The sequence below is a fragment of the Euphorbia lathyris genome, chromosome 2 (assembly GCF_963576675.1).
Source record: "Euphorbia lathyris chromosome 2, ddEupLath1.1, whole genome shotgun sequence".
Lineage (NCBI taxonomy): Eukaryota > Viridiplantae > Streptophyta > Magnoliopsida > Malpighiales > Euphorbiaceae > Euphorbia > Euphorbia lathyris.
Window position 1 is genome coordinate 123,801,427 of NC_088911.1, and position 21,869 is coordinate 123,823,295.

At 33.3% G+C, this 21,869-nt stretch overlaps 2 protein-coding genes and 1 pseudogene across 3 annotated transcripts; 2 read left to right on the forward strand and 1 right to left on the reverse strand.

Annotated features, from left to right (window-relative positions):
• The first annotated feature begins 583 nt into the window (after window positions 1-583).
• Window positions 584-3,988, forward strand: LOC136219785 (E3 ubiquitin-protein ligase RHF1A). Of its 2 annotated transcripts, none has more exons than XM_066007322.1 (8): window positions 584-934; window positions 1,429-1,475; window positions 1,572-1,634; window positions 1,797-1,908; window positions 2,056-2,336; window positions 2,683-2,772; window positions 2,859-3,219; window positions 3,509-3,988. In XM_066007322.1, exons 1-8 carry the CDS (start codon window positions 767-769, stop codon window positions 3,518-3,520), a joined length of 1,134 nt encoding a protein of 377 aa, XP_065863394.1. In that variant the 5' UTR covers window positions 584-766; the 3' UTR covers window positions 3,521-3,988. The 2 variants fall into 2 exon arrangements, with proteins under 2 accessions (XP_065863394.1, XP_065863393.1); XM_066007321.1 differs by having other exon boundaries at window positions 585-934; window positions 2,011-2,336.
• A 4,187-nt stretch (window positions 3,989-8,175) lies between these two features.
• On the reverse strand, window positions 8,176-10,703 carry LOC136216682 (NADPH-dependent aldehyde reductase 1, chloroplastic-like; annotated as a pseudogene).
• Window positions 10,704-12,882: 2,179 nt separating this feature from the next.
• LOC136219786 (phosphoribosylformylglycinamidine cyclo-ligase, chloroplastic/mitochondrial-like) lies at window positions 12,883-15,620 on the forward strand. Its single transcript, XM_066007324.1, has 8 exons — window positions 12,883-13,401; window positions 13,740-13,834; window positions 13,913-14,014; window positions 14,105-14,164; window positions 14,373-14,545; window positions 14,694-14,796; window positions 14,903-15,061; window positions 15,311-15,620. Exons 1-8 carry the CDS (start codon window positions 13,074-13,076, stop codon window positions 15,473-15,475), a joined length of 1,185 nt encoding a protein of 394 aa, XP_065863396.1. The 5' UTR covers window positions 12,883-13,073; the 3' UTR covers window positions 15,476-15,620.
• Window positions 15,621-21,869: the final 6,249 nt, after the last annotated feature.

Consider the following 21,869-nt stretch of genomic DNA (forward strand, 5'->3'; position numbering starts at 1 on the left):
TGTTAGTGAGTTCCAGAATAATATCATGATATTATAAATTTTTTGTACATAGAAAATTATAGATACTATTTTTAATTTTATCACTAAAATATCGTCGAGTATAAAGACACCAAACTATACAATTTTTTTCTTAACTTATCCGTAATAATAATACATTTCGTGTACATAGTACACGTGTACTAATACACGTATCACTAAAATAGTAAAATACAATTATTTGTCGGTACATCGTATCAATTATTATTCTAACAGTGCAAAGCAGTTTACTCCTCCTGCTCCTCTTTGAGATTGATCCAAAATCAAATACTTTAATTTAGTATTTCCCTCGAAAACCAAAACTACATTTTCAATGACTTTTAATAAAAAAAATCAATAAAATACAACAAACGGTGTACCGTAATGAATAAAACGGCAATATTATAATGAATCAGACGATGATTACTAGCACGCCGGTGGGGATCAATTCACAAATATAATAAAATAAAAGGAGCAATATGATATGATAAACAAAAATCCAAAACTAAGTTTAATTAGGAATTAATTAATTAAGATTAAGATATTAAAATATTGATCCCATCAAATCAAACCTTCTGAATCGGATTCATTCCTTACTTTTCTCCTTTCTCTCTGTATTTCTTTTCTTTGACCGATTACTTCTTCTCCCCCATCCTTCACTCTACACTTTACGGTGCCTTTCTTCTTCATCCTCCTTTGCTCTCTTCTCTACAAACTTCTTTTCTCCTTTTTCGCCTTTCGAATCTGCACTATGGCTCATATCACTTCTTCTTTCTCTTCATCACCTCTGAATCCGATTCTTTCTGCTGCCGGCGGCGGCGGCGGTGGTGGTTCTTCTTCAGCACCTGCTTTTGACGATGCTTTCGAGGACGCTTGCAGTATCTGCCTTGAGCCTTTTAATTCTCAGGATCCTTCCACTGTACGATACTCTAATTTTATTGCCACTCTCTGATTTTGTTTTTTGATGTTTTTAACTTTAGAGAAAGAGCTGTATGTATTGGGGATGATTTCGCAATAGAGTTTAAAGTCAGATAATCATTGAAAACACTGCAGTAATATTGTGCAGTTTTTGATTAATTAATTGGAATCGAGTATGATATCAATTTTTACTCTTATGTCGGTTTCTGTTAATTACTATTTCAGGTATCTTAGTTTTTACATGGGTAAATACAGTATCTGTTTGCGTGTTGTGTTTAATTTGACATCCATGGAATCGTGAGTGTTCAATTGAACTTACATATTATGGCGGTTTCTTTTGAGTCTAAAGTTCTGGCTTTCTAGGGTTTTCTGTATATATTATTGTATTGTTCATGTTCTGTATTTTTCCTTGAATTGTTGAAGATATTCTGTATTCTTTGTCCATGTGATTTCAGTGATGGAGTGCTAACGTTTTGCACTTGTTTCCTGTTTCAGGCCACCAGCTGCAAACATGAATATCATCTTCAATGTATTCTTGAATGGTAAGCTCACTTCCTTGTGCCAGTCAACTCTTATTAATATGTTGTATCAAGTGATCATGCTCATGACCAGTTTAAATGAACTTTTTCCTTAATTAGGTCGCAAAGAAGCAAAGAATGCCCAATCTGTTGGCGAATACTTGTACTGAAGGACCCTGCCTGGTATATATCTTGAATTTGATGTTTTTGACTGTTTTTTTTTTTTTTTGTGCACTTGCATTTACGTCCATTCTCAGACTGCTGCTCAAATACCTATATAATGCTGATGAAATTGAAAGGATTGCCTGATGCTTTGTTTCCTGTGCTTTTACTTATACTTTATAGCCAAGAACTTCTAGCTGCTGTTGAGACTGAGAGGCTTTTAAGATCAAGGACAGCATCTTCCTCTGCATCCGTGAATCTAACTCGATTTCATGAGGATTTTGATGTAGATCAGGTTTTATATATTTCCTCTAAAAGACATCTAACAAGTTTTTTGCTGCATAGTTGGCTCTTAAAATTCTTCGTTGCTTACCGGACATGTTGTGGGACATTTCAGGATTCCTATTCGGATGACTCTGATTTTGACGAACGTATTATGCAGCATCTAGCCTCTGTTGCAAGCAGAGCTCACTATATCTGCAGAAGGGAGAGGCAAAGATCTTCTGTGCAGGGTCCCTCAGAGGCTTTCATTTTTCCATCATCAGCAAATGTACAAAGTAATCAGCAAATGCACACTTATACAGAAGAAAGGCGAGATATGTTGTTTGGGGGTAGCTCACCAACTCCTTCTGTAGAACCACAATCTGCCCCATCTGTGGTCCCTCCTGTTGTGAATGTGGTTTCTGGTACTGCTGTTAGCAGAGATGTTCCTTGCAAACCCAGGTATTAGTTATAATTTGTTATATCCCGACTTGTTTTGGAGGTGTTACACTAGATATATCCATAAATCTCACCTTTTATTCATATATAATCCATAGTGCGCTCATTAAAGAGTAAATGGGTCCTACAGTCATGAAATAACTGGAATTCAGAGCACAACTTTGATTGTATAAAAGCAGTTCCGAATTTTTTTTTTCCCAGTCTTCTCTTTTAGCTTCATGTTGCAGTACCATAAATAATTGGATTCACCCATGGAATGTCTTGTACTTGATATTGGTCACTTATTCCAAATATTCTCTTGCTTTTACACATAGTTTGCCATCTTAATTGGTTATTGGGTGTTTCTCAGACAGCTGCCAAGTGATACTTCTCCAACACAAAACGACATATCTTCTTTCTCAGAGTCTATCAAAACAAAATGGTTTGCTGCTTCATCCAGGTTAATATACACAATTTGTTTTATTCATTTTCAATTATTGTTTCTCTTCATCACCGATACTGAATTTTCCCAATGTACCACAACAGGTACAAGGAATCTATTTCTAAAAGTACTCGAGGTATAAAGGAAAAGCTGCTTGCACGCAATACCTCAGTCAAAGAGCTCAGCAAAGGAGTTCAGAGAGAGATGAGTGCAGGAATTGCTGGCGTTGCAAGGATGATTGAGCGCCTAGATCTTACCTCAAAACGGACTGGAACCTCTAGTCCCGACTCTGGTTGCCGGGCTGGAACATCAGATGACTCCTTGACAGTAAAGGGCATGGAAGAGCATGTTATTGCTCAGGCATTAGATAGAACAAATGAAGAAATCAAACGTCCTGCAAGTTCGGCTGCACCTTTGCATGTCTCCTGCTCTGCCTCAGGCCCAATGGAGGTTCCTCATATCCAGGTAAAGAAACCATAAGCCATGGCACCTATAAGAATACAACTCACTGTTAAATAGCATCCGGAAAAAGTTTTTTAATTTTTTCTTTAATCAAATTAATTTTATAAGCAATCTAATTAGTGAATGGTATCAGCATTAAGTTTTAGCTATTTGAATCAGAGTCGTTTCTTCAAAATGGGGAAGTGGGGATTTGGGCAAATATTTGAATCAGAGTCGTTTCTTCAAAATGGAAGAAGGCAACAGAAAAGAAAGAAAATGCTGACCTGTTTCTTTTTCTCTTCTGTTATTGCAGGGGCATCATTGATAGCTGAAACTGGGGGCGCTAACTGTGTTTTTATCTGTTCTTAAAGAGAGAGCAAATGATGCAAGCGACGTATACTTATCGTGAAGAAACCAATTCTCCTGTTGGTTCTGCGTCCTGCATTGCTTTTTTATGCACAGCAAAGATCTTAGTCGAAATTAGTAATTGCTGTCTGAGCAAACAAAAAATATAAGCTACCTTTTCTTTTGTCACAAACAACAGCGAAGTAATTCTTCTCTTTTGTTTTTTTCTTTTTATGGTTTGCTTTCTTCCCTGGAAGAGATGCCAAATGTCTTACCTTTGATATGTCCGCTTGAGCTGAGTTTGGTCTTGTCACTTGTTGGACTCCTTTGAGAGATTCCATATGCTTATTTATTTTATGTCCTCATGACCAGTTAATACAACAGAACAGTTGTCTTGCAGCTTCTCACAGAAATTTTTATTGCAAATATAGATTTCAATACGGACTGATGTGTGTGTGTTATTTTTAGATGTGCAAAACAACTGGAAATATACTGATAAATGCTTCTTAATGCTTCTTAATTAATGTAAATCGTTTGATCTCTGCGCGTTTAATGCGAATAATTTTGAGTGAAACAGAGCATTCTTGTATGTATGTTTGCTTTTATTCTTATTTTTGTGAAAGGCTTAGCATTCTGTTGATCCTACTTTTGTTTAGATGTTTAGATGGGATGCCCAGCCTTTTTGGCAAGATAAGTTGTGAAAGGATAATTTTAGGTTATGATAGTATGATTGTGGCATGAATGGTGGTATGAGGTGGTATGAATGGCTGCCGGCGTATGATAGTCAAATATTTTATATATCTATAAAAAAATTATTAAATTATTAAATTTTGTGTTTTTCTCACAGTTTTGCCAAAACTGAATATTCGTTTACTAAATAAAAATAAAATTTAGGAGTAATGTTAAAGTACTTCTAGTGTAATACTCTCTATCAATTAATGCATGTCACAAGTGTATATATTTTTTCTTCCATTAATCATGCTCATGTAGGGATTAAAAACAATTTTGATTGGTCGGTAATATTACTTTCGGAGTACTGTAAAGTTTCTTCAAAATTTAGTTTCTGCTGAAATTTATTTACATGAATTAAAATATAATTTGAATATCTAATATTCTTCTAATAAACAAAAATAAATAGTTTTTATTTATACAATTAAACTATGGATTATTTTTTTATTTCTTTATTTAAATTCTATTTTTTTATTTTATTATTTAAATTCTATTTTTGATTGGTTTATCATTTCCAGTTGTTGCCGTCTCTTTATTCATTTCATTCATTCTTTAGTCTATAGTCCATCAAACATAATGTACGAACATTTTACTTTCCGCTGTTAATTTCTCCAACTCGCTATTGACCCGCTATTCCACTCAAAAGAAAAATTAGAATTCTTTTATTATTTTTATTTTTATTTTTATTTATTAATGATTAGCCATTGAAATAAAAAGTTTTTCGATCATAATAATTGGTTGACCACTTAATAGTTAACTGAATTTAATGGATTAGTATATAGTTAATATTTTAAAAAACGATCGAATGGTTAATTGATCAAATTAAATTTAATGGACTGGTTAACTGATTATGTACGCGATTTATTTTTACAATAAATAAAAATAAAAATTGTAGAATAGTCCTCACCGCGAGATTAGACAGAATCCACAAGAAAAGTTGTATTGAAAAATTATAGTACTACATAATAAAAATCTATTGTGAAAAAGTAACACATGTGCTCTAATATTGAGACTACTCAACTTTAAAATATGAACTTTCCTCTGATATTGGGACTAGTCAACTTTAAAATATGGTTACTCAGCTTTGCTCTAATATTGAAGACTAGTCAACTTTAAAATATAAACTTTGCTCTAATAATAAGACTGGTCGGTCCACTTTAAAATATGACATGAAAATCATTCAAACTTTGGTTTTCTTATTATCTTTGTCTTTTATAAACATTAATCTAGAAGTTATTCAATTTTGACCACTGTACTGTAATATTAACAGCAGACATGAAAGTTATTTAATTTTATCTTTTTTTTTTTTTGTATAGAATTTTATCTTTTATTAACATAAAGCTATTAACATAAAGCTATTAAGTTATTTACCCACTTTTCATTGTAAGGTTAAAAAAAAAAATCTAAACAACCCCGGCATTGTAGAATTAATAAATTAATATTTTAAACAATTTTAATTCTCGATGAATTAATATTTTTTTTATGACGAGGGCATCAATACGAAGAAACCAAAAAAGCTTAATCATAGCGCATACTATGTGTGGAGACAGTAACAAGCAATCAAACGATCTTGATAACAAAGAAATAAAAGTTACACGATGTGTAACCTTACACACACGTCGTGTGAGAGTTTGAGAAATTTCTGCTTTTTTAGATGTAATTTAGACGACGTGTCCCTATTCCAACACGCTGTGTAACCTGTTCTTGACCAATTTCAACTCGAAGGAGATTTCAGCTCATACGACGTGTCACATAGGCCACACGATGTGTGGCATAACTTCCTCACCAAATCCTGTAGTTGCTGCCACAGCTCTCACAAGGGATATTACTATTTTGTCATTTTGTAATTATTGTTTTGTCACTTGAGTTTATTTTCTTATTTACCATTGTTTTATTTTCACCCATTTTACCCCTATTACTTAGATGGTGTAAGTATTATATAGGGTATTAAGTCTTTTCCCATCTAGGACTAGAGAGGTATATAAGCCTAATGTTTGTAAGCATCATTGCCGAAAAACCAATGATGCTTCGGTCATAGCAAAACTTTTCTTTCAGAAGGTAGTGAGGCTACACAGGATCTCGAAGAGTACTCTGTCCAATCAGGATAATAAATTTCTAAGTCACTTTTGGATAACCTTATGGGCTTTATTTCACACGACTTTAAAGTTTAGCACCATCGCTCACGCTTAAACCAATGGACAAATCGAAGTGGTCAATCGGAATTTGGAAAATCGATTGAGGAGTAAATGCAAAGATAATCCAAGAATGTGAGATTTAGTGTTGGCTCAAGCCGAATTTGCATACAACGGGACCGTCCACTCGGGTATGGAAAAATCACCCTTTGAGATAGTCTATCCGAAGACTCCCAACCATACCCTTGGTATTGTGAACATCCCAAAGGGAGATAAGGTTAGCATACCCGCTAAAAAGCTTGCTCTTAATTAGCAACAAATGCATGATGAAGATTCTTGAAGAGCAGAACAAAAGGTTGAAGGCTAAGATTGATTTGCATCGAAGGGACGTTCAGTTTGAGGTGGGGAACGCAGTCATGGTATACTTGAGTAAAGAGTGCTTAACAAGTACACTTAAGGTCACTAAGAGAGTCAATGCAAATGCCTACCACATTGCACTCACGAATTGGTTAAGTAAGACGTCACCTTCTTTCAATGTATGTGACTTAAGCCCTTATAAGCTGGACGCGTATCTTGAGTATACCATGAGAGATTTAGGGTCCAACTCCTCCCGAGAAGGAGAAGATGACGATGGCATCAACATGATGGTATAGGGGAAAGTTTGAAACATGACTCACACGATGTGTGGAGACAGCAACACGTCGTGTGAGCAATCAAACAATCTCGACAATGAGAAAATGAAGGCCACACGACGTGTGACCTTACTCGTGGGATTTTGAGAAGTTTCTACTTTTTTGGAGGTAATTCACATGGAGTGTCCCTATTCCAATATGTCTTGTGACCTGTTCTTGGCCGGCTCCAGCTCGAGGGAGATTTCAGCTCACACGGTGTGTTATACAAGTCGCAAGCCGCGTGGCATAACTTCCTCACCAAGTCCCACGGTTGCTGCCACAACTGTGCACATGGGATATTATTGTTTTGCCACTTGGCTTTATTTTCTTATTTGCCATTGTTTTATTTTCACTCATTTTACCCCTATTACTTAGATGATGTTAGTATTATATAGGGGGATATTAGATCTTTTCCCACCAAGCGCTACTGAGGTATATAAGCCTAACGTTTGTAAGGAAACACAATTTTTATCAATCAAACTTAAATTTCTCCGTTAGAGCTAAAATATACACTGTTGAATGAGATTATTTCCTTTTAATTAACTAGAAAAAAGTATTATCTTTGTTGGTTTACGATCAAAACCTCCACTATCGTCACAAATTCGTATCATTTTATTAGTAGCTTTAATTTCTTGAATTTTAGAAAATATATAATTATGTAATTTATATAATTTTGAACATTAGATTTATGTAATTTTCTTGAAGAATAGGTTTATATAATTCTGAACATTGCATCTCTAAACATTTGATGCCTAACGTTTACTTTTTTATTTACAGTAAACATTGGGTCTAAATATTGAATTATTGTTACTTACTGTTAACGGTTGCCGATTGATTGAATTATTGTTATTTACTGTTAACGGTTGCCGATTGATCGATAAAGTTAATTGATTTTTCCGTTGAAAATAAAATAGACTCATGATAATAAACATTTAAATTCTAAAAACCAAGCCGAACTGAATTACTGAACTTCTTTTAGACCAAACCGATTCGGTCCGAATCGAATGAAATATCAAATCAAAATATTTCAGTCCAAATTGAATCAAAATATTTCGGTTCGATTCAATCCGATTTAGTTCATATTAGGACTGACCTGTAATCAATTTTGTTAAAAAAAATTCATTTTATTTTATTTTTTAACACTTCATGCTAGAGACAATTTAGTATTTATGAATTATTACCAAATAACAAACTATTATGACCAAATAACAAACTACAAAACTTCATATTGAGAGAATTAGGATGTAACTTGCCATCCATCCATCCAATGAAAATTCGGACATCCATCGAATTCGCATTGCATTTCGCTGAAAATTCAGATGTAACTTGCGTTGAAAGACTCGATAGTTCGCAGGATCCTACAGTTATGTAGGTATAGAAGCATCTTTCTTCTTACCCTTCCAATATCATTAGTCAAATAAACTCAAATATTTCTTAAAAGAAAAACCTCAAATATAAAAATTCTAGAATTTGAAATCAACTTTTATACTTGAATAGAGAGGTTTCCAATGTACTCGGTTCTTGCAGGGCCGGTCCTGATAATTTAGAGGTCATAGGCAAAATAAACAGTAAGAGTCCCTTTAATATAAAATTTACTAATTAAAATATAAAAGTTGGACAGACCTTTTAATTTTTTTTATCAATCAGAAAAAATTAAACTATCTTGTATGATTTTATGACTATCTATATTAAAAAAAAAAATCAACTTTCATACACTATAAGAAAAATACGAAAATCTATTATGAAAAGTATATATATGTAGGAAATATAGGAAACAACTAAGCTTTCTCCTACAAACATATTCTGCTAAAATATTGTAGGAGATTTTTGGAGGGAAGATTCCTTCCATAGGTTTTCTAAAATAATTGTTTCTCCCACACATTTATTTATAGGAGTTAAATAATAATAATATATACTTTATGTATTTATTTTTTCTCCTTATTTTAGAAAATCTATTCTCTTTTAATTTGAAATAAAAATTAGTGATGATAAAATTACACACAATAATTATTTACAGTAGTATTATTATTTTTTTTAGAATTATTGTTATTATTGATAATGTTTTTGTTGCTTTTTTATTACTAAATTTTTAAATTAATTTTTATTCATATCATTGCATAAATTAATTTTCAAATTTAATCAAATGAAGGTAATAAAATGAAACTAAGGTAATAAAATGAAACTTCTTTTAATTTTTAAATTTAATCAAATTAAAAATAGTTATTCATTTTAGTTATTCTAAAATGAGATAATAAAATGAAACTTTCTTTCTTATCTTTAACTACTAATGTCATTTATATATCAAAAACTACAAATATCATTTATATAAAATGAAACTACTAATGCCATTTATATATCAAAAAGTACCCATATCATTTATATAAAATGAAACTTCTTTTAATTTTTAAATTTAATCAAATTAAAAATAGTTATTCTAAAATAAAGTAATAAAATGAACTTGCCTTCTTATCCTTAAATACTCATGTCATTTATATATCAAAAACTACCCATATCATTTATATATCAAAAACACATATTATTTAAAAAAGTGGGAATTGAACACATGCCCTCTTTAATCAAAGGACAAGGCACTACCATTCTACTACTTTGAATTTTTTAATTATACTTAAAACATAAGCAATTATTTATAAGTCTAAATTTTTTTGGGCCCCTCCAGACCCTGGGCCCTAGGCCGACGCACCCAGGGCCGGCCCTGAGTTTTTGTACTTGATCTACGTTCATAAGATATATACCATACACAATAAAACCAAAGAGTAGTAATTAAGATATATACCATACCATTAGGATGCAGAACTTGCCCAGTGAAATATGAAGTACAAGCATTACAAGCAAGAAAAACATAAGAAGGTGCAATCTCATGAGGCTGTGCTGCTCTCCCCATTGGCACCTCAGATCCCAAGCTTTCTATCATTTCACCAGGCATGGAAGCCGGTTGCAACGGCGTCCACACCGGCCCCGGAGCCACCGCATTCAGCCAAGAACCCCGAGCCACCACTATAAGCATTAACAGATGTGGAGTTAATGATGCTACTCCCTTCTTTCATGTGCTTCAAAGCATGCCTGGTCAAGTAGAATTGAGAAAATATATTGGTTCTAAACACTCTTTCAAGTCTAGGCTCGGTGATATCCTCAATGGTGTGAGTAAGGTGCTGTTCAGCTGCATTATTAACCAAGATATCTATCTTTCCAAATTGTTGAACAACATGGTCTATAACATTCTTGCAATTCTCGTCAAATCCGAGATCAGATGGGATTGCAATAGGCTCTTTTGAATTGGGTGCTTTGGCACTTTGTAGCATGTGTAGTGTATCGTCCTTGTCTTTGTCTTCTACTCCTTTTACATAAGTGAAGGCTACTGTTGCACCTTCTAGTGCAAAATGGAAGCATACGGCTCTTCCTATACCTGAGTCACCTCCTGTCACTAAAGCTACCTTTCCGTGGAGCTTGTGAGAAGGTTTGTAGTCAGGGTTTGTGGGTTGGGGATGTGGGTGCATTACATGTTCTTTGCCTGGTTGCTGTTCTTGACTTTGGGGTGGAAACTGCTGCTCTTCGCTGCTAGCCATTTTTAATTTTTCAGGTACCTTTGTTTGGGATGATGATATTTGTGTCTAGTTTTATAGGCAAGAAGATCCAGTTGTGTGTTAAGATAGATGTAAATACATTTGGTGCTATGTTGATTGACACGTTGCTTGTATTGCATGTCATTGAGGATTTTTCATGTGGCATTTGACACGTAAGATGTCATTTATTTGGTCTGTTGAATTTGTCCTCTTCAAATTGTGTATAAAATTATCTATAATAAGAATAAGAAAAATTTGGATTGATAACTCACAGTGACGTATGAGGAACAAAAGATTAGAAGCCACCGAGTTAAATGCTTATCTCCATGGAAGAAAATTTGGAGCGCTATCCCTTTGTTCTTTATTCAATGAAAATTTGGAGTAACCATTTTGCTATCCCTTTGTTCTTTATTCAATTTTTGATACATGTTCTATATAAAGTAAGTCTTATTTTGTTCCTTTTACCATTAGATGATGGAGTGTAAAATTCGTCTAATGATAAAAACATACAAAGTATTAGATATTATTATTGTTATTTGGATAACCCATCAGGTTTATGGATAACTCAAGTCCATTCACACACACAATCGGATCAGATCAATGAGAGATATTAAGGAGGTGTTTAATAGCTCCTTTTCATAAAAAAGAAGTTTTAGATATTTGGTTAATGATCTCTTTATTTGCTTTTTACATCTAAAAAGTAGCATTTCCTTTACAAAAGCAGAGAAATTCTGCTTTTTAGAAAAAAAACAAACGGATTCTAAAAAATTTCCACCCTCACTCTAAGTCTACATATACTACCATTTGACATCTATCTAGAAGATCGATCTCTTTTTCTCTCTCTTTATATTCATACTAATTTGATTAGCTAAGTGTATTAAGAGGACCACTCCCAATGCATGTTAGAATATTCTGAAAAGTAAATTTATAGTTCAAGCAAAATGATTAACAACTCATTTCATATGGTTACTTTGTTTTTAACAAAGTAAAATTTACTTTGTTTTTTTTACCATTGGATGAGTTTACTTTGTCAAAGTTCATCACCATCCAATGGTGGAAAAACAAAGTAAGGTTTACTTTGTCAAAAATAAAGTAAGCATAATCTAACCCTAGAATATATAGCTAAAAACAGGAAAGAGCTTTGTGGAGCCCTCCAGCCAATGACTCCACCTTTAAGAGTCTAGTTAGATGAGGGTTTCACAAGTTTTATTAAAGAGAAGAGAGGGAAGGGAAAGTTAATTAGAGAATTTTCATCCTACCATTTTAAACTCATTTTCAAATAAAGTTAGGAAAATAATTTCCTTTTAGTGAACCTGCTCTAACCCAGGACAAAACAAAACAAGCAGACCTGCGGATTAGACCTGTTCATGGGTTGGATCGGGCTGGGCTCGAACCGAGCTTAGTCGGGTTGAATAATAATATCTTTTGTCCAGACCCAACATAACCCGCAACTTTTGAAGTATGGACTCGGACCGGACTGGACTCAAACAAAAATACAAATTCCAAGCTCAACCCAACCCACCCACACTATTTCAAAAATATAAAATTTTTAAGAAAATAAAATGAATAAAGCTAAAATTTATTTCCTATTCTGCATATTTATAACAATTTTATAAAATCATAAGTTTTTTTTTAGTTTATTGATAAAAACAAAAAACCGCTACAAGGAAAAAAAACAAAAAATCAACAATAGTCAACTAAACAAACTAGTTTCAAAAAAAAAAAAAAGTTAACTAAACAAACTTATTAACAAATCGTAATTAATATGTTTTGGATATTTTAGGATTAAGAAATTTAGTAATTAATTAACAACAAATATTAATGTTTTTCTTTTAAAATAACAACAAATATTAATGTTAGATCGTGGATTATATAGTGAGTTTATAAATTCCTTTGTATTTGAAAGGTTTAATAAGATTTGGATATTTTTGTGTTTAAAAAATTTATGTTTGGAATATATAATTTATTAAATTAAAATTATTTATTAAAATTTCTTTAGGTTGGGTTTAAGTTTTGAAATAAATTTCAGATCTAATTCATTCCATATTAGGATTTAAACGGATTTGAACTTAGCCGAACCTATTACAAAATATATATGTTTAAGCTCAGTTTTTGAATAGCGAATTTGGACGGAGTGGACGGAGGAATGGGCTTTCGGATATAATTAAAGTAAGGATTGACCTATGAATGAAAAACTTATTTGACAAAGAAGGCACACAGACCCAAATAAATAAGGCAATAGAATTATTCAAATAACATTATATGCCACGCCGCTGGCCGCTCAGAGTATCAAATCAAAATTTCCCCTGCTTTAGCTTTTACTCATATTGCCACCGTGTTTTCCTCTCCTCTCTACTTCGCGCCTCCATTTACTTCCGGCGACCCGCTTTTCCTACAGTTAGCTTCTCTCCTTGACTGTCATGACCATGGGCGTCGCTTTAAAAGTTGAGTTATCGCGTAGTTTCGCGGCGTCCACCACGCCTTCTTTTAAACCCACACTCACTCAACCTCATGTACCGGATTTTGCATTTAGCCGCTTATCTCATAGGTTTCCTCTTCTATCTTCTGCTATAAATAAGAGCAGTGTATTTTCAAAGTTGAAGGAAAGTGACCATGAAAGCGCAGATGGGGTCGGAGGGCTTACTTATAAAGATGCCGGTGTGGATATTGATGCTGGGTCCGAGCTTGTTAGGAGAATTGCAAAGATGTCGCCTGGAATTGGAGGATTTGGGGGTCTTTTCCCTCTCGGTAATTGTTTTCTGATGTTTTTCGTGTTATCTTTTACTTCAATTTTGTTAGTTTTGGTTCATTGAATTATTATGGTTTATGTGCCTTATGCCAAATTCAGAAAAAAAAACCTTTCAATATTGTTCCATTACATGTGCCAGACTGTTCTACTTGTGTTCATATATTCTATAGTGTGCCCTGTTTTAACACTCTTGGCAAGTTCGCAAGTCTCTGAATTGACAAATTGAAAATTTTGTCTAACAGTTTGGGAATTTAGGTTTCTCTCAATTGAAACATACAAACATACTTTAGCTGTCTGCATTATGGGGTTTTTATGAGATGATTTTTCTTATGAACAGGTGATTCCTACCTTGTGGCGGGCACTGATGGTGTAGGAACTAAACTGAAACTTGCATTTGAAACAGGGATCCATGACACTATTGGGATTGATCTGGTAACATAACATTAGGAAAGCTATTTGTTTTACTAATTGCTTCCAGTGATTTTGTTTCTTAATACATTTCCTTCACAGGTTGCAATGAGTGTTAATGATATTGTTACATCTGGTGCAAAGCCGCTATTTTTTCTCGATTATTTTGCTACAAGTCACCTTGATGTTGATCTTGCTGAAAAGGTAGTTACAATGCTTTTGTGACTTGTTTTTTTAATGCATGTGTGGAGGAGCTGCTATGGATAATTCAATTCTTCTTTTCTTTCTATGTAGGTTATAAAGGGCATTGTTGATGGTTGCAAACAATCCGATTGCACCCTTTTAGGAGGCGAGGTAGTCCAGAACTCTTGTTTATGTAGACGCACTCGCTTTATTCAAATACACTTTGAATTTCTCTGAATCTGGATTAAATCATCTTGTTTCATTGATAGTGTATCTTTTCAATGTTCTTCCAATCTGTATGACAAACTAATACAATGTAGGAATTGCAGTAAGATTTCATGCGTATCAGAACTTGATGTGATAATTTCTTCACTTTCAGACTGCGGAGATGCCGGATTTCTACTCAGATGGTGAATATGATCTAAGCGGTTTCGCAGTTGGCATTGTTAAAAAGGACTCTGTAATTGATGGGAAAAATATCACGGCTGGGGATGTTATCATTGGTTTGCCATCTAGTGGAGTACATTCAAATGGCTTCTCTCTTGTAAGAAGGTGGATGTTGGTTTAATAATTCTTGAATTGTACTTTCATAATATTGAGTCCATCAATCATATCACTAGGTTGAAACTCCTCAACAACTTCGGTTTTTTTGTCTTTCCCCGTAAAATAATTTCTAAATAATATATGGCTGGATGTATAGGGTTCTAGCTCGAAGTGGCCTTTCGTTGGAAAACCAACTCCCTGGTGAAGGCATTACATTAGGGGAAGCTCTTATAGCTCCAACGGTGATATATGTCAAACAGGTTAGGCATCAACCATATTTCTTTTGCTCATTATTAAAGCAAGTTTAAGCTTTTTTTGTTTCAGATTATAGGTTATATCGAAATTGTTAATTTCTTCTCTGAATAGGTCCTCGACATAATTGGCAAGGGAGGTGTAAAGGGCATAGCCCACATTACCGGAGGTGGTTTTACAGATAACATACCTCGAGTTTTTCCGAAAGGCCTTGGAGCTGTTATCTATGAAAACTCATGGGAAGTCCCAGCCGTCTTCAAATGGATCCAAGAGGTAAACTTTATCTTAGTTGGCATATATTAGGTTGTCATGATTCATTTGCCATTCTATCTATGCACCATATGAACTTCGAAAGAGTTTGAAATTTTATGTTTTCCGTCTATAATTTTTTCTGGCTGTACATGGATAGATATTGTTGCGAATGTGAACTATAAGGCCTTGTAGTTTAATTGTTTTGGAATGCTATTGACAAGGTTTGTAGAACAATATATGTATAATTAGTGCTCCAATCTACTTGATCAGGCTGGAAAAATAGAAGATGCTGAAATGAGGCGGACTTTTAACATGGGTATCGGCATGGTTCTGATTGTAAGCGAGGAGGCAGCACGTAGAATAGTAGAAGATGGGGATCATAAAGCATATCGTATCGGAGAGGTAGTAACCAGTGAAGGAGTGAGCTATTGTTAAACTTGCCGAGAGAATATGAGAAGGATGATTAGTTGAGGTATTTTTGTCATCATAACTTAAATTGTTGTACCATGAGATTTCTTACTGTTTTTCATAATTTTGTAACATTGATTTGATAAAATAAACTACATGGTTTTTCAGCCTAGTTAATATTTTATTGCTGTTTTCCTTTATTTTTTTCTTCAACTGAATTTGTTATTTCAGTACTTGTACTGTGTTTCTTTGTCTGAGCTGAGTTGCCTATGGGAAATCTTGTGCTAAGCTGCAAAAACACAAGGGAAAACCAGATAACAACCATTTCAATCGTTGGAACAGATAAATTTATTGGAAAAAAGCATTATGATGCAACTGATCTTTCCGATTTTTTTGTTGATTAAACCTCTAGTGTTTCAATTTGACATATTCAATTTGACATATTGAGTCTTGGTTAATTATAGGCTTAATATATCATTTGCAACCTGAACTTGTCCTAAAAGATTGATTGGCCCTTGAACTTTCAAAATGTCCTAATAGTCCCTCAACTTGCATAAAATGTTCAGTTAGCTTCCTGAACTTGCATAAAATATAATTAATTGATCATTCAGTTGTAAAAAAAAAGGTTAAATGCAGAAGATGTATTGTACGCATATTAAAAAAAAAAAAAGTAAAACGATCAAGATTGGGGTATGCGGTTATAATATTAGAGAAGACAGGTTTTATAGTTGGGCAAGTAATAACTATCTTTTTAATCTGTTTTTGAATTATGTAATAACATTCTAAGATGCGTGGAATACATATTCCGCATTTAACTTACTTTATTGCAACCGAGTGATCAAATTACATTTTATGCAAGTTTAGGGGGCTAACTGAAGCTATAGGAACACTTTGAAAGTTTAGGAGGTCAATCAAGCTTTTTGGACAAGTTCAGAGCCCGTATTAAGCCTTAATTATAACTGCATATATCAAGCCCCCCTTGTCATAAGGAAGAGGTAAAAAAAAACTCCGTTGACATAGTATTATTTATTTTTCAGTATTTTTAACAGTTTTTTATATGTATGTTGTCAGGGAGCTGTTAAAATCTCATTTTAAAAGAGTAAGTTGTATTTGATGTTTATAAATAATTAATTGGGCAAATATGAATTTAATGTGTTTAATTGTAATTGGTTAGAAGCTTAAAATATGTTTTTTCCCCAAATTTATTTAGGTAATTAATCTAACCCTCTAATTTCAAAGATGTTCATAAAAATTCTTTTTAGGGTTATCAATTTTCATCCATCCTTAACACTTTAAGAAAAAAATAAAATAAATAACTTAAATTCGAGTGAGCATTAGAGCATGTCTAATGGGTGTGATTTGGTTGTTATCAAACTAAGAGAGTGTTTGTTTACCTACTTTTCACCTCTTGTTTGTCTTTTCATTTTGAAAGGTAGCATTTTAGGTGTTTGGTTAGACTCCTCTTGTTTGCCTTTTACCGCTGAAAAGCAGCTTTTTACAAAAGTAGAGAATATCTGTTTTTATGAAAAGTAGCCTTTTCCAAAGGCAACAGGAACAGCAACCAACAAACAGGAAACAACAAACATCAAGTAGCTAAAAGGACCCTAAAATTGGTAACAACTAATCATTAGACCATATGTAATTTAATTTAGTTTGTTACTTTTTTTTTTTTTTTTTTTGGGTACAATCAATTCATCAACCAGAATTTACATTTAATGACACAAAGAGACAAAGTTTGGGTATCACACATTTTTTTTTACCTTATAAAATTATGAAATAACAATAACTCTTGTAACTTTTGGTTATAATTTATTATACGGCGCTTCAAATTGTTAAAGATATTCTTACAAATGAGGAATTCTTCGTTATGGTAAGTGTATTGTGACAGTTGATTTAAACAGAATTTTTTAAACCAAAAATTATTGGTAGGACAAAAAAATAGAAAATTAATGAATCCTTATTTCATATTTGGTGAATGTCCTCTGTTTGTTAACATATTTTATATATTGGGATAAGGTACATTTGGCTTAAGGTTTTAAGAAAATATCAATTTAGACTTCATGTACAAAATAACATAAATATAGGTCTAACGTTTACAAAAGAGTACCAATTTAGGTCTTGATAATGAAACGTGACATGATATTCATATTACTCTGCTAAGTTCCAATTTCTCTCTCCATGTACAGTTGGCAGAACTTAATGGAGTAAAATGAATGATGTGTCACATTCCATTATCAAGGCCTAAATTGGTACATTTTGTAAACGTTAAGCCCATATTAGTGCTATTTTGTACGTGGAGTTTAAATTGATACTTCTCCAAAAATCTTAGGTCTATTTTAGTATCTTATCCTTTATATATTTGTAAACATTTTATATTTATTTTAATATATTATTATATAAAAACAATTTTTTTTATAAAAAGAGAAAGTTGTACTAATAATCTCACAAAAGCGCATTACAAGCAAAGGAGGGGGGATTAGTGATAAGGACGTTTTATCCTTATCTTTTAGGGTGAATTACGATTTATTTTTGAGCTAATAATGACGGAACGAAAGCCATGGCAAGCAGCATACCCCTTTAAGCACAGTCCCTCGTCTAAGTTTCGGGACAGGAGTGCTCATTGCCAATTTCGGGTGAGGATAATGGGAAAAATTGGATTCAATTGTCAACTGCTCCTATCAGAAATAGGATTGACTACGGATTCGAGCCATAGCACTACCTAAAATAGCATACATAAATATGTTAATTTCATGTGAAAAAATATGTTAATTATAATATTTTGGAAAGATTTTACGTATCCAAATAGGAGATAAAATGGAGCAAAAATGAGTAAGAAATCAAGTTTTTAGTGAAAGACGCGTACGAGATTCAGAGACCGCGCCAGAGATTCAGCAAACAAAACTAAGGAAAGAAAAGCAACTCTCTGTCACAACTGAGATTCTGTAAATTTTGATCGCGACACGCGTCTGGTAGCACCAGAAACGCGTAGTTCGTCCACTCCTCCTTACTCCCTAAGCCGCGACAGAGATTTCAAGAATCTCTACAGAAACAACAACTCAATTCAGCATATTTTACATGTTTTAAATTCCAAGTGATGCATCCTTCATCCGGATAGAGGCGACTCTTCACCAACGGATACGTCCCTTCAACTCACCTTTTGAACAATTATAAATAGAGGAGATTTTCAGAATTAAATGTTGGATATTTTAGTTTTATAATTTTGTGAGAAACATACTTGTTATACAAGTTGTGCAATAGTTAGATACAAGATACAGATTTTATAGTTTACGTTAGAGTTTTCTTCAAAGACGAGTCTATGCTCTGTAGTGACCTATCCGGTGCTATTTCGAGGATTCAGCGAGAGGAGCCAGTGTAGGAGGCGCCCCAGGGTCTGACAAGCCTACGAAGTTGAGGAAATGATTGACAACCCGAAACTCAATTAGTTAAAATGCTATCCAAGCTTCTTCTTCTCTGTTAACTTGTGACGTTTCAATTCAAAATAATAAAATATCTTTTCAATACAATTCCATTTATACTGTTGTTTATTTAAAGTTTGATCTAACAGATATTCTTTAAAGTAATCTAATTGGTGTTGTCGTGCAAAACATTTATAAACAAATTTGGTATTTTCCATGCAAACTTTGTTGAACATTTAAGCAAATTCGGATTTATATTTGGTCATCGTGTTACCCCGAGTAATCAAATTTAGATTCCGAATTTGATTAAGGTTTTCAGTCTTAGGCCGACAGGAAAAATTGATAACAGTTCAAAGCCTATTAAATTGAATTAATTGATAATTTGTTACATCTTTCTAAACAAATCAAAGTTATAAGTTGTGTTTTCGCTTAGTATAAATAAGCTTTGGTTTTTCTATTAACCTCGAGAAAACGAATTTAATCATAATTATAAGTTTTTTATTATCAAAACGTTCCATGTGGGATCGATATCTTTTTATTACTACAAGCGAAACTGTGCACTTGCGGAAATCGCTCAACATTAATGTTTAGTTTTTCGTATCTTTCAATAACTCAAGGAGATGTAATTAAATGTGTATTTTTAGTTAATTTTAATCATTTTGAATCTCGTTTCGTTGTAAATAAAGTAAATAAACAAATAAAGTAATCTTGAGTTCAATGGTTGTATTTTACAGATTTAAGGAATGCACGCAAGATGCAAGACACAGACGAAAAGCACAAAAGCGACACATTACACGCCATGTGAAAGGAAGAAAATACTCTTCCAGAGTCCCATACCGTGTGTGGGAAGTCAACACGGCGTGTGGGTGTGAATAGGACAAGACGACAGTCAACGGAGACATTTTTGAATAAGTTCCCTAGATGGCGCACACGGCGTGTGGGGAGCTTGGAGCAGCTTTTTAATCGTCGAATTTCGCCCAGTTTGGGCTAGAAGCAAGCTCACACACTGTGTGGGACCAAAATTCAGCATTTTGTGTGTGAAATGACCGAAAAGAAATGTATTACGATCATGCCAAACTTGATTTATGTATAAATAGGAGCGGTTGGCACTCAATTAGATATTCGGTTTTTGGGACCAAAGTTACGTTCCATCCACATTCCCCTAGCTTGAGAGTTCCACCTCCGAATTCTAAGCGATGGTCTTGAGTCTGGTTAGCTAGTTCTAAAGGTTGATTCTTCTTCCCCTTTTTCTTGTTAACTAGTTTGTATTCTTCCTACGTGCTAGATTCGATTGTATTCCATATTTATGCTTTTCACAGTAATAACATATGATTATGGTTTTTCAGTTTCACTATAATGTTTATTCCTTACTTTGATTCTCATAATTGATTGTTGTGTAGGTTGATTTCAAACACTGAACTCCATTAGGATTCACGTAGGTGTTGCTTTACCGAAATTGACAACCCGAAAACCGTAGGAATTAACGAGCAACAGAGAAAATTAATAATTGTACAAATGAACTCATAAAATAACTAAAATCGAGTGACCCAAAATTAGGGGTGTTCATCGGTCGGTTCGGTCTGAAAACCGAACCGAACCAAAATAACCAAAAACCCAATAGCTTTAAAAATAAAAATTGAATCTAACCAAATAATAATAAATAACCGAACCGAACCGACTGAATTATTTCGGTTGGTTCGGTTATTCGGTTTCCTTATATTAAAAAATTTCATTAACAATTATTTTTATGTAAGGTTAATATTACACCGTTAATAACGTTGTTGGGTATTTACTTATATATATACAACAGTTTTTATTTTTATTTTTCTTTTTGGATTGAAAGAAAAAAAAAGAGAATAGAAAGAAAAAAATATAGAAATTTTATATAGAAACGAAATGAATCTTAATTCCAAATATGAATTAGTGTACAATTGTACTAAATTGGTAGACAAACATTAAATAGACCAATAATATAATCAGTTACAGACAATATGAATTAGTGTATAATTGTACTAAATTGGTAGATAAACATTAAATAGACCAATAATATAATTAGTTACAGGCAATCCAAAAACTATCATGCTTAACAAAGATTCTAATAATATAATTCTAAATCAAATATAACTTCGAACAATAAATGACATATACTAATTAGGCTTATGCTTCTCCAGTCTCCTTAACTTGTCTTAACTCCATAAAAATGGTATTTCTCACCTCCTTAACTTGTCCAAATTTGTCATTTTACCCCTTCTCAACTCATCGAATATCCTATTTACCCACTTAACTCCATAAAAGTGGTATTTCTCACCACTTATGATCCTATTTACCCTCTTAACTCCATAAAAATGATATTTATTAGGGTTAATTACAAAAAACTACCCTGTGGTTTGGCCGATTTGCGATGTGGTACCTGTGGTATTTTTTGTTACAAACAGGTACATGTGGTTGTCGCCGTTACCAAAATCAAGGAAACGGCTGTTTGACTGTTAAATCATAGGGGTATTTTCGGAAATAAATTTTCTTAACTTTTTTTTTTGACTTTTTTGTTGACTTCTCTTCTTCGTTTTTCTTTCTTCTTCTTCCTCCATTTCATCTTCTTCTTCCTCCATTTCATCTTCTTCCATTTTCTCCTCTTCCTTTCTTTTCTTCTTCTTCCTTATTTCTTCTCTTCATCTTCCTCTTTTTTTTTTTTTAATTCTGGAATTTCCAGAAATCTGGAAATTCCATACGTGAAGAAGACGTTCTTCACGTCTGGAATTTCCAGATTTCTGGAAATTCCAGGCGTGAAGAATCTTCACGCTTGGAATTTCCAGAAATCTGGTTTCCAGATTTCTGGAAATTCCAGGCGTGAACTTCACCCCTGGAATTTCTAGAAATCTGGAAATTCCAAAAATCTGGAATTTCCAGATTTCTGGAAATTCCAGAATTAAAAGAAATTAGAAAAAAAAAGAAAAAAATAGGAGAAGAAGAGAAGATAGGAGGAAGAAGAAGAAAAGAGAGGAGGA

Bases quoted from the DNA above. Each gene is read 5' to 3' on its own strand.
- LOC136219785 (XM_066007321.1), top strand. From the start codon at position 767: ATGGCTCATATCACTTCTTCTTTCTCTTCATCACCTCTGAATCCGATT. The intron at 1,476-1,571 runs GTAAGCTCACTT...TTCCTTAATTAG, and splicing joins CTTCAATGTATTCTTGAATG to GTCGCAAAGAAGCAAAGAAT. The intron at 2,773-2,858 runs GTTAATATACAC...GTACCACAACAG, and splicing joins TGGTTTGCTGCTTCATCCAG to GTACAAGGAATCTATTTCTA.
- LOC136219786 (XM_066007324.1), top strand. From the start codon at position 13,074: ATGACCATGGGCGTCGCTTTAAAAGTTGAGTTATCGCGTAGTTTCGCG. The intron at 13,835-13,912 runs GTAACATAACAT...TTTCCTTCACAG, and splicing joins ACACTATTGGGATTGATCTG to GTTGCAATGAGTGTTAATGA. The intron at 14,797-14,902 runs GTTAGGCATCAA...TTCTCTGAATAG, and splicing joins CGGTGATATATGTCAAACAG to GTCCTCGACATAATTGGCAA.